The 14630-nt window shown below is 43.0% G+C and overlaps 1 protein-coding gene and 1 long non-coding RNA gene across 5 annotated transcripts in view; both read right to left on the bottom strand.

Annotated features, from left to right (window-relative positions):
- Positions 1 to 2592: 2592 nt before the first annotated feature.
- On the bottom strand, positions 2593 to 5885 carry LOC120437456. Its single transcript, XR_005611142.1, has 4 exons — positions 5630 to 5885; positions 3721 to 3837; positions 3482 to 3623; positions 2593 to 3342 (listed from the first exon to the last, which is right to left on the bottom strand). It is a non-coding gene; the product is annotated as an uncharacterized LOC120437456 (long non-coding RNA).
- A 935-nt stretch (positions 5886 to 6820) lies between these two features.
- Positions 6821 to 14630, bottom strand: part of LOC120437455 (NACHT, LRR and PYD domains-containing protein 12-like) — a 28498-nt gene continuing 20688 nt past the window's right edge. For 3 of the 4 annotated variants that reach the window (XM_039608043.1, XM_039608045.1, XM_039608044.1), the window contains 3 exons: positions 10091 to 10291; positions 7554 to 7727; positions 6821 to 6881 (listed from right to left, as the gene is read on the bottom strand). In XM_039608043.1, coding sequence (XP_039463977.1) covers positions 6869 to 6881; positions 7554 to 7727; positions 10091 to 10291 — 388 coding nt within the window. In that variant the 3' untranslated portion in view covers positions 6821 to 6868. The remainder of the gene's footprint in view (positions 6882 to 7553; positions 7728 to 10090; positions 10292 to 14630) is intronic. The other variant, XM_039608047.1, reaches the window with a different exon arrangement.

Below are 14630 nucleotides of genomic sequence, written 5' to 3'. Positions count from 1 at the left end.
AATGTTTATTTAAAAACGCATTAGCTGCATTAAAAAAATAGCTGCAAAAAACTTTGTTGTTTGCTAAACTGAGTTACTTTTTTGAAGAAGTAACTATATAATTAATTGCCCATCATTGGTCATTATATACTATATTTTGCAGACAGAGTTACAGGACTCTCTCCCAGACCACAGACTCATAATACAAGTCAGAGCTTTATAACAAAAAAAAAAAAGAAAGAAAGACAGAAAGTTGTGTTTTCAAAATTGGAGTTCAAGTTATTTTTACTTCCAATAGTCTTAACATACTACACAGGTCAATGACTAGATTTTTTTTTTTACTTTTTCAGTGTAAATGGGTTAAAGTAGTTAATTAAAGGTAGTCTAACATAAATGTAACTGCTGTAATTTGATTTGATTTTAATAAACCATGTAACTTGGATGGATTAGATGCCGGCGTGACCACAGTGCACACGTCTGATGTCGCTCACAGTGGTCCAAGGGATCGCTCAGGGAGTTTGTGTGTTCGCTCAGACACATGAAAAATTAGAGGGAACATTGGCACCAAATCACAACTACAGTCGCCTCAAGGCGCTTTATATTGTACAGTAGATTGCACAATAATAAATACAGAGAAAAACCCAACAATCATATGACCCCCTATGAGCAAGCACTTTGGCGACAGTGGGAAGGAAAAACTCCCTTTTAACGGGAAGAAACCTCCGGCAGAACCAGGCTCATGGAGGGGCGGGGCCATCTGCTGCGACCGGTTGGGGTGAGAGAAGGAAAACAGGATGAAAGACATGCTGTGGAAGAGAGACAGAGGTTAATAACAGATATGATTCGATGCAGAGAGGTCTATTAACACATAGTGAGTGAGAAAAGTGACTGGAAAGGAAAAACTCAATGCATCATGGGAATCCCCGGCAGCCTACGTCTATTGCAGCATAACTAAGGGAGGATTCAGGGTCACCTGGTCCAGCCCTAACTATATGCTTTAGCAAAAAGGAAAGTTTTAAGCCTAATCTTGAAAGTAGAGATAGTGTCTGTCTCCCGAATCCAAACTGGAAGCTGGTTCCACAGAAGAGGGGCCTGAAAACTGAAGGTTCTCCCTCCCATTCTACTTTTAAATACTCTAGGAACAACAAGTAGGCCTGCAGAGTGAGAGCGAAGTGCTCTAATAGGGTGATATGGTACTACAAGGTCATTAAGATAAGATGGGGCCTGATTATTTAAGACCTTGTATGTGAGGAGCAGGATTTTGATTTCAATTCTGGATTTAACAGGAAGCCAATGAAGGGAAGCCAAAACAGGAGAAATATGTTCTCTCTTTCTAGTCCCTGTCAGGACTCTTGCAGCATTTTGGATCAGCTGAAGGCTTTTCAGCAAGTTTTTAGGACATCCTGATAATAATGAATTACAGTAGTCCAGCCTGGAAGTAATAAATGCATGAACTAGTTTTTCAGCGTCACTCTGAGACAGGATATTTCTAACTTTAGAGATGTTGCGCAAATGGAAGAAAGCAGTCTTACATATTTGTTTAATATGTGCGTTGAAGGACATGTCCTGGTCAAAAATGACTCCAAGGTTCCTCACAGTGTTACTGGAGGCCGAGGTAATGCCATCCAGAGTAAGAATCTGCTTAGATACCATATTTCTAAGATTTTCAGGGCCGAGTACAATAACCTCAGTTTTATCTGAATTAAGAAGCAGAAAGTTAGCAGCCATCCAGGTCTTTATGTCTTTAAGACATTCCTGCAGTTTAAGTAATTGGTGTGTGTTACCTGGCTTCATGGATAGATAGAGCTGTGTGTCATCTGCATAGCAGTGAAAATTTATGTTATGTCTTCTAATGATGCTGCCTAAGGGAAGCATGTATAATATAAATAGAATTGGTCCTAGCACCGAACCCTGAGGAACACCATAATTGACCTTAGTGGGTGAAGAGGACTCTCGATTTACATGTACAAATTGGAGTCGATTAGATAGATATGAACAACCCAAAGTTGATCAAATCCATAATTCTTTAGGTTTTAGAGAACAAGACTGAGAAACTCTTTGAGGGTTAGAGAATAAGCGAGACTATACAGAAGACATGAGAAGCGAAGCAGGAAAGATAAGGGAGAGGGAGAGGGAGAAAAGTGCGACCGCCTCCGTCAAGAGCCAAGAGGAGAATTGATATACAATATACAGCTCAGCTGCCCCGATGTGTCCTGACTTTCTCGTGTTTATTTAAAGAGTCTCTTTGAATCCAGGTTTTAGACGGTTTCATGTATATTTGGTTTGTTACTAGTTCGCCGCTACTTCAGAGTTTATTCCTCTCTCAGTGTTTCTCCCTCTCGGGTCAAGTCTCTCGTATTAACTTTATTCATGTGTCTGTTTCAGTTTTCACATTTCCTGCTTTATTTTGGTGAGTTGTCGTCCTCATGCTTTGCTTTTGTTTCCCCCGTCTTGTTTGCTGTGATTTAGTTCACCTGTGTCTTGTTCTCCCACCTGTCTCCACTTCCCCTTATTGCCCTGCTGTGCAACAGTTATCAGTTTTCTAAGTTCCTGATCTCTGAATTTAAATTCCAGCATAAGAAAGCAAGAAGCAAAACTTTATTTATACAGGCAGAAGCACAACGTGCTGCTCAAAGCAGAAGCTAGCACAGAGGAGAGTTTAAACCTCAGTAAACAGATTGTAAACACTGATCATGTGATTCAATAGGTTATTCCAGCATTACAGGTAAAAACAGCTTCAGTTATATTGTTGGAAACAGACGCTGGTCCCAGATAACCTGAGGTGTTGCTCTTCAACCTGTAGATGTGGTTCAGCATTAATGGAGCTTCACATATTTCCTGGTTTGTGCACTAATAATGAGCAGCGCAGAGACTTACTGAGGTCCCAGACTCTGCTTCAGTCCATCCAATGTCCTGCTCAGCATCTAATCAGAGTCCAGGTTTTAATGAGAGGCACTTTCAGAACTAAAGTCCAGTTAAAAACACGTCACATGAAGATCACAATGACACTGGCAGTGGTCTTTGAGATTCATGGTCACACCTCCACAGACTCTTTACAAGTCTGTCTTCATTCAGGTTCAGCTCTGTGGAAAGGCATCGATCCTCCTCACAGAGAGCAGCGATCAGCAGTGAGCTGGCTTCACTTCCTCGTGTCGATCACGTCTCGTGCTTTATCTGCTCTGCTGTGATCTGACTGATTCCATCTCCTGATCATTGATAACACGCTGCTGCAGGAGTTTACCCAGACGTTTGTTTAAAACAGATTCAGACACTCTTTCAATAAACTGTGAGCGGACAGTGAACAGCCTCTCAGGACTCGGGCCTCAGCTGGGACATTCCTCATTAAGGTTTCTGTTCTTGGTGCTGAAGGAACAAAGATAGATAACAGATATTTAACATGACACTGAACTTCATATGAAAAGACACCTAAGTATGATTTCATTTGAACCTTTAATGAAATAACCAGATATTTGCAGGGTAATTTCTGCTCTGCCAACCTTACCTGGCAGGTAAACAGATGATTCCCAGGTTTCTGCCCCCTCTTGGTCTTTGACCATCAGAGTCACAATCTCTGGATTTGTAGTCAGGAAAACTTGAAATGCTGGATGGTAATTTGGTCCAAACTTTAAGCCAAATTGTGTTTGCTAAAAAACAACAGAAAGGTGCCATTTTCATGACCAGTGGGTTATCCAGCAGTTTGAATTCATGTCAGCAGCATTTAGTTTGTAACTGCTGACTCACCTCTGGCTGTATCCTGCTCTCAGGTTCACAGTGGACACTGTACCTTTGACCGAAGCTGAAAAGACAGTCAGCAGGGGTTTGGATGCATTCAGCACCACGTCCTTGTTGGGCAGACACCTTCAGTGACAGGACAGTTTATTATGCTGGTAACGTTAATAAGTCTGTTCACCTGTAGAGCTCATTTAAACACATCAGGTGTAGAACATCATGTGTCACGGTGTGTCCAAATTCATGGGCTGTATAATCCTGAGGACCCGGCCTTCGCGGTCTACGTGGGAGCACTTTTGCAAATATGTGATATCTTGACAAACCAAGCAGATATTTGAAGTTTACACTCCTACATTCTCAAACAGGACCCCTGGCTGAGGCAGCTGAAGCTGTGGGTGGCTGTCAGCCAGCTCAGGATGCCTTTTGGGCTGCAGCAGCATAAAACCCACAGCAGGCTGGGTGTCAATGGAAAATTGTACTGTATTTAGTAGTCAGCATAACCTTTTAATAATATAAGTTTGCATATGGTAGAATGCTGCATGTAATCATTTGTGTTTAGAAGTATATAGTTGTTGGCATATTGAAAGAATGTCCCATCCTAGGAAGTCTGTAACAACGTTGTGTGCATTCCAGAGTGTTCTGATATCCACACCCACATCCTGGGAGCATGGGAAAGGACATACCTTGTCTTATTGTTTTACAGTAGGATTAACGTAGCTATATCTGTTTTACTCTGAGTGCATTTTGTTTAGATGAACTGCTGGACTTCCAGGCCAGTAGGTTTAGGAAGTCATTTTATGGGTTCACATACACACACATACACACACCTAAACATCCACATTCCAATGTAAAGAACAAACACCCACTGATGTATAAATAAAGACCAGGGCAGTGGCACGGCGCGAGTCTCAGAGCTCTCACTCTCAGTGCGAGTACTCTGTGCTGCCCTTGCTGCAAGTAAAACTGTGTGTTTCTCCTCTCTGATTCTCAACTGAAGAAGTGTTTAAGAATACGTCTCTTAACACTGGGTAAGCTTGCATGAGCTCTCTGTGGAGGCTGTTGCAGCTGACATGGCTCACCCGAGCTCTGCAAACTTAGTTACCTTCAAGGGTCCAGAGTCAGCTGAGGTCAGCAGCTCAGCCTCTGGGGAAGCTACAATCCCTCGAACAGCCAGGTCTCTACAACCAGAAACAGTCTTTGTATGTGCAGCTTCAGAACCAGACTTGAAGTTCGAGTTAGTATCCGATGTCCCAGAAACAAACACTCAGGTGCTCACTGAGCAATTTCTTGAGGCAAACACTCAGAAAATAAAACAGTCTTTGGCTGAGCCTTTGTGGGAACATTTATTGTCTCTGCTGGAAAGGTGGAAACATCTGGGAGATGCAGCCTTAACACACTGGGTTTCACAAGTCCTTGGAGGCAGCTCACTAAACTCAGGGATGCAGACAAAATCAGCACTTGCAGGAACACAATATGCCCTCTCACAATGAGCTTGGAAGCATAAATTGAGTTTTCCTCACTGACTGTTTTAGACAGTATTGTGGGAGGAACACAAAAAGCAGCTTCAGAGAGCTGGGAAACACACAGTTTAGTGTCTTTGCCTACTCGCTGTAAGTCACAATAAACAGACAACTCATTGTCATGTCAGAATCAAATCACTCATATACAGGAAAGGAAGAGGCAGAGCTTATTTCCTGCAGGGAGAGGTTAGCAGTCTCTGTCTTTATCATTTCTGACTCCTACAGAGCTGAAAAACACAGGCTGTTATTGGCTGGCTGACACTGGGCTTAATGTCCTTGAGGTGAGCAGTCTTTAATGTCCAGGTTCAGAACGGGCAGGTGCTTTAGTCCTTTATGTTCTCTGATTTTCAATAAACTGTCCTGATTACTGAGGGAGCAGAGAAAGTGTCTCCATCACTCACCACAGCTGGATGCTCTGAAATCCTGGAATCCAGCTGAGGAGCGCCGGTGGCGTGGACGCAGTTTAGTAATCAGGGAACAGGAGACAGGAGGGAAACACACCTGGGACCAATTACGCACATGAGACAGGAAACAGTAACACAGGACTGTCAAAGTAAAACAGGAAATATAACACAGAGTCCAAAGTAACGAGACGTGGGACACAGTGAAGACACAGAAACAGAAACCAGAACTATAATCACAAAACAAACTGAAGTCAAAAACATAAAGAGTGAATCAGCTGACCCAGGACTGTGACAAAAACGTTGGATCCTGGTTAATAACTTGTATTTGTTTGATTGTTAGTGTATTATTTTGTATATTGTTCTTATGAACTGTTGTTGATGATTTGTCAGTGATATATTATTTGTTTTGTTTTAAGCTTTTTATTGACTTTGAAGTGTTTAAGTTGATATTTTAGAACATTGCATTTAATTTGTTATATTATTGTAGAGTCGATAAAACTGTAAAACGCACAGCTCCTTCCAGCATGGCTGGAGGAGAGGTGGCCGAGGAGATGCACAACACACACAGCTCACAGTTTTGGATTTGTATATATTGCAGATGTTGCAGAAATTGACAGTAAAGAACGCAGAGATCCAGCGCTGTCTCCTGCCTCTTATTTATCCACCAGAACACAATGCACTGACAGGCGTAACTCACACAAACGGGTAACATGAGGCTCAGATGCTTTGGACATGTTCAGATATACTGGACAAAGAATGATGAATATGGAGCTGCAGGAAGGAGGAAAAGAGGAAAACACAGAAAGATTCATAGATGTGGTGAAAAAGGACACGACAGGTTCTGTTTGTTAGTTTGTTTTTTCTTTATTTGGTAAAGATTCAGAAATAAAGATAAAATCACATGTTTGAATATAATATTAATGTTCTGTAATTACAACAAGTTGTAAAATATTTACAGAGTCAGACAGAGACTGTGCAGAGACTGCAGAAGGACAGCGCAGCAGCAGAGCAGTCCAGATACACTGATGATCCTCTGTCAGATCCAGAGGGACACACAGGGATGATGCTGGACTCTACATTGTGTCTGACAGTGGAGCTGTTCTCTGATGAAGCTCTCCTCTCCACTCCACCTCCCAGTCACGGCGTCTCTACACACAAGCTGCTGCTGCTTCAACCTCTCTGGATCATCAGGACACAGCTCCTCCTTTCTCAGCACACACACCGTCCTGTTTACCATCAGTCCCTCCACCTGCAGAGAGAAGGAGGAAGAGCAGAGGAGATAAACGAGTGTTTCCAGAGACTCTTCATCAGCTGTCAGTCAGTGATGCAGCACATCCAGTATAAAGAGCAGCAGGGACTTCAGTGCTGGGACTGTACTAGGACTCATTGTTGCTTCACTTTTTCTAATCTTTGGATTTTTATTGAAGTTGATGAAGATGTTTTTCCCTCCTAGTTTGAGTTTGGACTTTCATTCATTAGAAGAACCTCGGTCTGTCCACTCTGAGCTCTGTAGGAACCCCAACAACTACCCCAACAATCCAGATGGACGGTTCCAGCTGTTCCATCCAAACATCTGCTCTCACTAAATTCTTCCTCACCTACAGACTGTGTTCTTCACTGCTTTAAACTTGGAAATGAATGCAGTCATTGGTCTGCGTGCTGCTTTGTTCAGAGAGCTGATTGGCTGTTGACAGTGTTTGATCACAGCGTGTCAGCCGTTACTATGGTGACCATAAAGGTGACAAAAAGGCAGAAACAGGAAGTGTTTGTGTCCAATCCTGAAGCCTGTCACCATTCTCCTCTCACAGCTTCACTGAGAAGCTGCAGCTTTACAGGAAACACTGGATCTTTGTTTCATACTGACTGTGTTTAGTACAATACTGCTGACAGCACCACCCACTCACTCCATCACTCTACTGACCCCAGAGTCTCCAGTCTGTAGTCTGGACTCTCCTTAAGATCAGACAGCTGCTTCACATCTTTATCCTTCAGGTAGTTCCTGCTCAGGTCCAGCTCTCTCAGATGGGAGGGGTTGGACTTCAGTGCTGCTGCCAGATAATCACAGCTGATCTCTGACAAACGACAGTCCTTCAATCTGTATAAAGAATGAAAGATGTAAGTTTATTAGACAAAGTGTGAGCTTGAAATCATTCAGTGTTTCATCATCTGTTCAGAGCTGAAGAAGGTTCAGAATGTAGAAGTTTAGAAAATGGAAACTCCAAACAGCTGAAGCCAACAGGAAGCAGCTTCAAACAGGAAACTGTGCAGAGTTTCAGACTATATGTCCTGATGCAGCCAGTTGGATTTTGGAGATTTGAATCTCTGTTCTGTGACTAAGTCCTTGAATCATTTCTTCCAGTTGGTCCAACAAGACAGACTAAGTATTGGACATGTGTTGTGGCTCCATTAGGGGAGCTTCTAAATGTGATGTGATGGCCCCTCTGGGTCTGTCAGGTCACAGCACTGAAGACAGCTCAAACTGGGCACACAGTTGGTCCAGTCTGGACCAAAGACTCTATACTGGAACTGAGGGACTGCTTTGACTGCACCCACTGGGATTTTTTTAAAGGCTCATGTTCTCACTTAGATCATCGATTTCTACTTACATTTCTTTCTGGGAAAAATGGGGATTACTTTGGAAGCAGGAAGTATTTTCCCCAATAAGCAGCCCTGGATTAGTAAATCACTCCAACATGTTCTCAGGCAGAAGAAGCTGTCTTGTTATGAGGGAGAGAAGAAAAAGATTGAGGCACAGTCACTTGTTCAAAGAGAGATAAAGCAGCTAAAATCAGGTGTAAAAGTAAAGCAGAGGATGAGCTGAATAAAGGACACTCAAGGCTGGCTTGGAAAGGAATGAAGTCCATGGTGGGGATGCAGAACAAGGAGCAAAGATGAACGTGATGCTGAATCAGCAGAAGACTTGGACTCATTGGATTCCAGCTTTGATATCATTGATTTCAATGAAGAGCTTTGTGATTGTAGCAAAGGGCTGGTAGCTCTGAGAGTCCCACTGATGAGGTGTTTGTGTGGAAATCTCTTAGTGGGACCAAAGAGAGAAAAAGCCCTGGTCCTGATGCTGTGGGAGGGAAATGATTGAAGTGTGCTGTGAGGAACTGACTGGGTGATTTTCACACATTTTCCAGTCCTCCTTGGAACAACAGGAAGTTCCCAGCATATGGAAACAAAGGTTAAGTGTCCTATGGCACTCAGTGATGATGGTGCTGTGGCCCCACCACCTCCACCTCTTTGTAAAGGAACTAACTGTAATCTGAAGCTTCAAATGGAACTAAGACTTCCTCAACTAGGTGGCAGTGTCTGATGAGAAAGTGTTAGTGGAGCTGGCCTGGAGTCAGAAACAGGAAGATGCAGGATTTGGGCTGAAATGGGGAAAAGTGGTTAGCACTAGTTCCTTAAAGCAAGAAGATTGTAGGTTGAAGCTTGTTGGTCAGCTGGGCCTTTCTGTGGAGGTTGGATGTTCTCCCACAGTCCAATGAAATGCTGCTTAGGTTCATTGGTGCTTCTAAATTGGCTGTAGGTGTGGATGTGAGAGCTTGCTCCTCTGTCTCTCTCTGTTGGCCCTGTGATGGACTGCTCACCTGTGCCCTATGACAGCTAGGGCACAGGCTCCAGCCCTATGAGCCCAAGCTGAATAAACAGTTAGCAAAAATGATTCATAGATGGCCTGAAATTCCCCAGTTAGCAGTTTGGTAGATAGCTATGACATGCTAATCCCATCCAGCAGCTGTATTCTACCTGTAAGCTGATCCCTGCTGAGCCAAAGCACCGGCACCTTTTAATATACAAATTACAACCTTTAATAGAAACCAATTGGTCAGCATCTTATTAGCCTGCTGTTAGCTTCATTCCACAGAAAACTGAGAGAAACTAACAGAGTTTATAAAGAATAAAGAGAAATGTGCTGATTTAAAGCCTTTGAAGTGCTTCAGATGATCTCTGTCCACTTCTGTCCACTCATTCATTCATGTAAGCTTCTAATGCAGATTTGATCTTCACAGTCTGCTTCATGAAACTCATTCTAACCCTGAATGTCAGAGTGTTCCTCCTTCTCTTTCCCATCATTCATGCTGGCAGTGGAGGAGATTTGGATGTTGGACTGTGTTTTGGATGATGTGTGTATGTTTGTGTTGCACTGCTGTCTGTAAAGCAAACGGCTATTTTTTGGGATTTCAGTGTCACACAGACTTTAAGGTGGAATGAAGAGTTTGAGAGTTTCACAGTGAATTATCCAGTGGAGGATTTTTCTTCTTCTTTGAAGGTTTGAAATGTGAACATTGTTCTGCTGCAGTCAATGGACTAAACCAGAGAAGAAGAAAACAGACTTTACCATGAAGATCCTCAGTGTGGATCAGTATAATATCAGCCTGATGTCTGCAGTTTAGTGTCAGCACAACTTTCACATCATATTCATCTCAGCACAACTAAAACATGCTGACTGACCTCAGAGTTTCAAGTTTACATCCTGGACTCTCCAGGAAACCACACAGATGCTTCACTCCTGAATCCTGCAGCTTGTTGTTGTTAGTCGAAGAATAGTGGGAGTCACTACTCAGGTCCAGCTCTCTCAGATGGGAGGGGTTGGACTTCAGTGCTGCTGCCAGATACTCACAGCTGATCTCTGACAAACCACATTCCTTCAATCTGTATAAAGAATGAAAGATGTAAGTTTATTAGACAAAGTGTGAGCTTGGAATCATTCAGTGTTTCATCATCTGTTCAGAGCTGAAGAAGGTTCAGAATGTAGAAGTTTAGCTGATCGCCCTGATGCCGGCTGGCGCATTGGTCACACCCACAGATGTACCAGCTGAAATCTGGAGGAAAACACATCCTGGACGCAGATGCAGAGGTGGGGGACAGAAGAGGAGAAGGAAGGAGACAGTGAGACAGCAGAGGCTCGAAGTGAGGAGGATTTACAAACCCTGTCTGCCGTCTATCGTAATGGGAAATGTGCGATCGTTATCAAATAAAATCGACGAGCTCTCAGCACTGGTACGGAGTCAGAGGGAATACCGGGAGTTTAGCTTGATGTGTTTCACCGAATCATGGATGTACCGGGACATTCCCAACGCTAACGCGTCCGTGGAAGACTTCCACACTGTTCGGGTGGACAGGGACACCATCACTAGCGGTAAGCGGAAAAGAGGTGGGCTTGCTGTTTTTGTTAACAACCGGTGGTGTCACCCTGCCAACATAACAATCAAAGAAAGAATTTGTTGCTCGGACACTGAACTGTGTGCTGTAGCACTCAGGACTCATTATTTACCCAGGGAATTTACTCATGTCATCTTGGTGGCTGTTTATGTTCCTCCCTCTGCTAACCTCACAGCTGCATGTGACAGTATCCACTCTGCCATAGCCCGGTTACAGACTCAGCACCCGAGTGCCTTTATTGTGATCTCGGGTGACTTCAACCATGTATCACTGGACAATACACTACCAACATTCAGACAATGTGGACCGTCCCACCAGGGGAGACAAAATTTTAGACCTACTGTATGCTAATGTCAAGGATGCATACAGCTCCTCCTCCCTCCCGCCACCTGTAGCGGAACTACAGGGCTGTTTCAAGGTGACCGACTGGGAAACACTCTGTGAGCCTCACGCTGAAGACATCAATGGGCTTACTGAGTGTATCACAGACTACATAACTTTCTGCACCGACTCCATTGTTCCAGCTCAGACTGTTCATTGTTACCCAAATAACAAGCCGTGGGTGACTAAGGACATCAAAGCCCTCCTCAACGACAAGAAGAGGGCTTTCAGAGGGGGCAATAAAGAGGAGGTGAGGAAGGTTCAGGTGTTACTAAAGGACAAGATCAGAGAGGCTAAGGACAATTACAGGAGGAAGCTGGAGTGGAAACTACAGCAGAACAGCATGAGAGAGGTGTGGAGGGGCATGAAGACCATCGCTGGATTCATTGATAAGTTAACAGCGATGCAGGTGGATGCTTCTCTGGTGTCCTGGATTGTTGATTACCTGACAGGAAGACCACAATATGTGCATCTTCCACATTGTGTGTCTGACAAGGTAATCGGCAACACAGGGGCACCACAAGGGACCGTCCTCTCCTCCTTCCTTTTCACCCTCTACACCACAGACTTCAGCCACTGCACAGAGACCTCCATCTTCAGAAATTTTCTGATGACTCTGCGGTGGTTGGATGCATCAGCAGGGGTGATGAGTCAGAGTACCGGGCTGTGGTCGACTCCTTTGCCATGTGGTGTGAGCAGAATCATCTGCAGCTCAACGTGGCAAAGACTGTTAAAGCGCAATAATGACAACATTTAACAATTCACTCCAAGTTGTGGACCTTGTTTAAATTGCATGAACAGAGACATTCTTCTGTTTCTATTCTCCTCCCCTACACGTAGAATGGTGGAGGAGGTTATAGTGTTTAACTGCAGACATTCTATGTAAGGTTCTGGTTTCCTTATTTGGTAAGGAATGTTTGCTTCCTGCCATTTATGGGCTCACCTGTGTTTGTATATGGTGGACTGTTAAAGGGGTTAAACCGTATACAGGGGTGGGGTGAGATGACCCTTTTTATGACCAGGGATGTTGTTAAAATGGTTGTAACCAGGAAGTCACACACACACACACACACACACACACACACACACACACACACACGCTCGCACGTGCATGCACACACGCACAGTGCCTTTAACTTCTATGACCATATGGGTGTTACAATGGGTGGTGCTTGTGTTCACAGAATAAAAAGGCTTCAAAGGGTTCTTTGAAGTGTCTGGGATAAGGTGAGGAGGTTTCAGGTCCAAGAGTCGACCAGGCTTCCCTTGCAAATTGAAATGGATCGATCGCCGCTGTTTGTCTTGCTTTCTTCATGGTGATGAGTCTCTGAACCAGCGGGGCCTGCAAGCACAGACCTAACAAAGACCAAGGAGTTGATTCTGTATTTTAGGAAGAGGAAACCCTTAATCCTTGTTTCAGTCCACGGGGTCAATGTGGACATCGTGGATGACTATAAATACCTTGGAGTAAACATAGACAATAAACTGGACTGGGTTAAAAACACCACAGCGTTTTACAGGAAGGGCCAGAGTTGTCTCTATTGTTTGAGGTTACTCACAGGAGCACGTTCAGTGAGAGACTGAGATTACCAAAAAGCAGCTCAGAGCGACACAGGAAATAATTGCTGCCTGTGGTCATCTCCCTGTACAACTCCTCCATCTAACACACTGTAAACACTGCAATAGTTACACACTTTTTGCACACACTCTGTTTTACTCTGTAATATTGCAGTCAATACACTTGATATTTATTTATAATCACATCTGAATATTTATTACTTGGTGAGTTGTATATATTGTGCTATTCCTCATATCTTAACATTTTATTGATAAATAGTCTAGTTTGTTTTTGAAAATGTTACTGTACTGGAGCAACTGTAACCCACATAATTTCCCAAAGGATTAATAAGGTATGCTGATTTAGAAAATGGAAACTCCAAACAGCTGAAGCCAACAGGAAGCAGCTTCAAACAAACACAACAAGAGAAAAAACTCTGAATGTTTCACATTAAAGTCGTACATTTCTCATAAAAACAGGACAAAGACTTGAAAAAGTCGTGTTTTTCCTTCCAGGAACCACATGGCTTCACTTTTAAAGGTGAAGTGTGAAAGAAACGGACATATTTGAAGTCCAACACCTTTTTCCAGTCACATTATTAAAGCAGACAAACTACAAGCTCATTTTCATTCCAACAAGTCATTTTCTGACCTGGACTAACAACTATGTGCAGACCAGTGCTCAGGGAGCGTCTACAAAGTGCAACACTGAAAGAACATCACTCACTAATTTGCTTCCAGCACTCACACAAACATCTACTGTCATTATTGTCACCAAACTCTGTGGATCCTTTATTGGAAATTCCAATCAAACTCCAGAATCTCAGGTTAAAGCTCACAAACTATTTCAACCAGCAGCAAACAGCTAAAACAGTAAATGAGAGCAGCTAAACACACAAAGATGGAAACACAGAGCGTGGATCGTTCACTCGACGGCACGGACACGGACACGCCGTCGGGGCTGAAAGTGGACAGCTCACAGATCCTGAAGCTGCAGGTTTCATCTGTCTCCAACCAAAACTGACTGAACCAGCAGCAAAAGAAGATCCAAACTCTGCTTCACGTTTGATAAATAAATTAATTCTCTCTGACTTTGGCTGTTCCTGCCTGCACAGCTCGCTCGCTCTCAGTGTCCTCCAAGAATAGGTTCACATCTCAAATCTCTGTTTTCTGCATTATTCTCTTGAATATTACGCACCTCATTTTTTCAAAAATGACCTCTGACAGGAAAATCTAATGTCTGCTGTTCAACACTGAAGAAATGTAAACTTTTTAAAATTATACCAAATTGGAAAACACTGAGCTGTGTCTGTAATAAACAGGGTTCGTACGCTTTTTTCAGGGTCAAATTCAAGCACTTTTTAAGCACTTTCAAGATCCGTTTTTAAGCTTTTCCAGCACCCCCCCCCCCAAAAAAGAATGCATGTTTCAATTTGCATCACCTCAGTAAGACCATGTGAAAAGACACCTTAGCTCCCCTTTTGTTAAGACATAGAAAACGCACCACAACAAAAATACTGCAAAAGGAACGGTCACCTTATATACTTAGTGTATAAACTCAAAATGCACATTTCACTTAAAAATTAAGATGTGCAAATGTGAACAAATCAACTTGTTAGAGATATTCTTCTCCTGTTGAAAAAAAGAAAAGAAAAAATAAAGTAGTAAGTCTTCTGATCAGATATTGATGCTTCTTTCCTGTGTGACAAAAAAAATAGGAGACAGATGTTTGTTTGTTTTTTAAGTTAATTCCCAATAAAACGGTTTATTGCCAACTACATTGCTGTCTGTATTAATGCTGAAGTCCTAAATGATCACCTTTAAAGTGTTTGTGCTAATAACATCATGTCAGACAGGCATGGAGAACAGCACTGACTGTTTAAGTAGTTTA

Source organism: Oreochromis aureus, linkage group 3 (assembly GCF_013358895.1).
Source record: "Oreochromis aureus strain Israel breed Guangdong linkage group 3, ZZ_aureus, whole genome shotgun sequence".
Taxonomy (NCBI): Eukaryota; Metazoa; Chordata; class Actinopteri; order Cichliformes; family Cichlidae; genus Oreochromis; species Oreochromis aureus.
The sequence above is the reverse complement of the archived record's forward strand: the minus strand, read 5'-3'. Positions and strand labels throughout refer to the sequence as shown.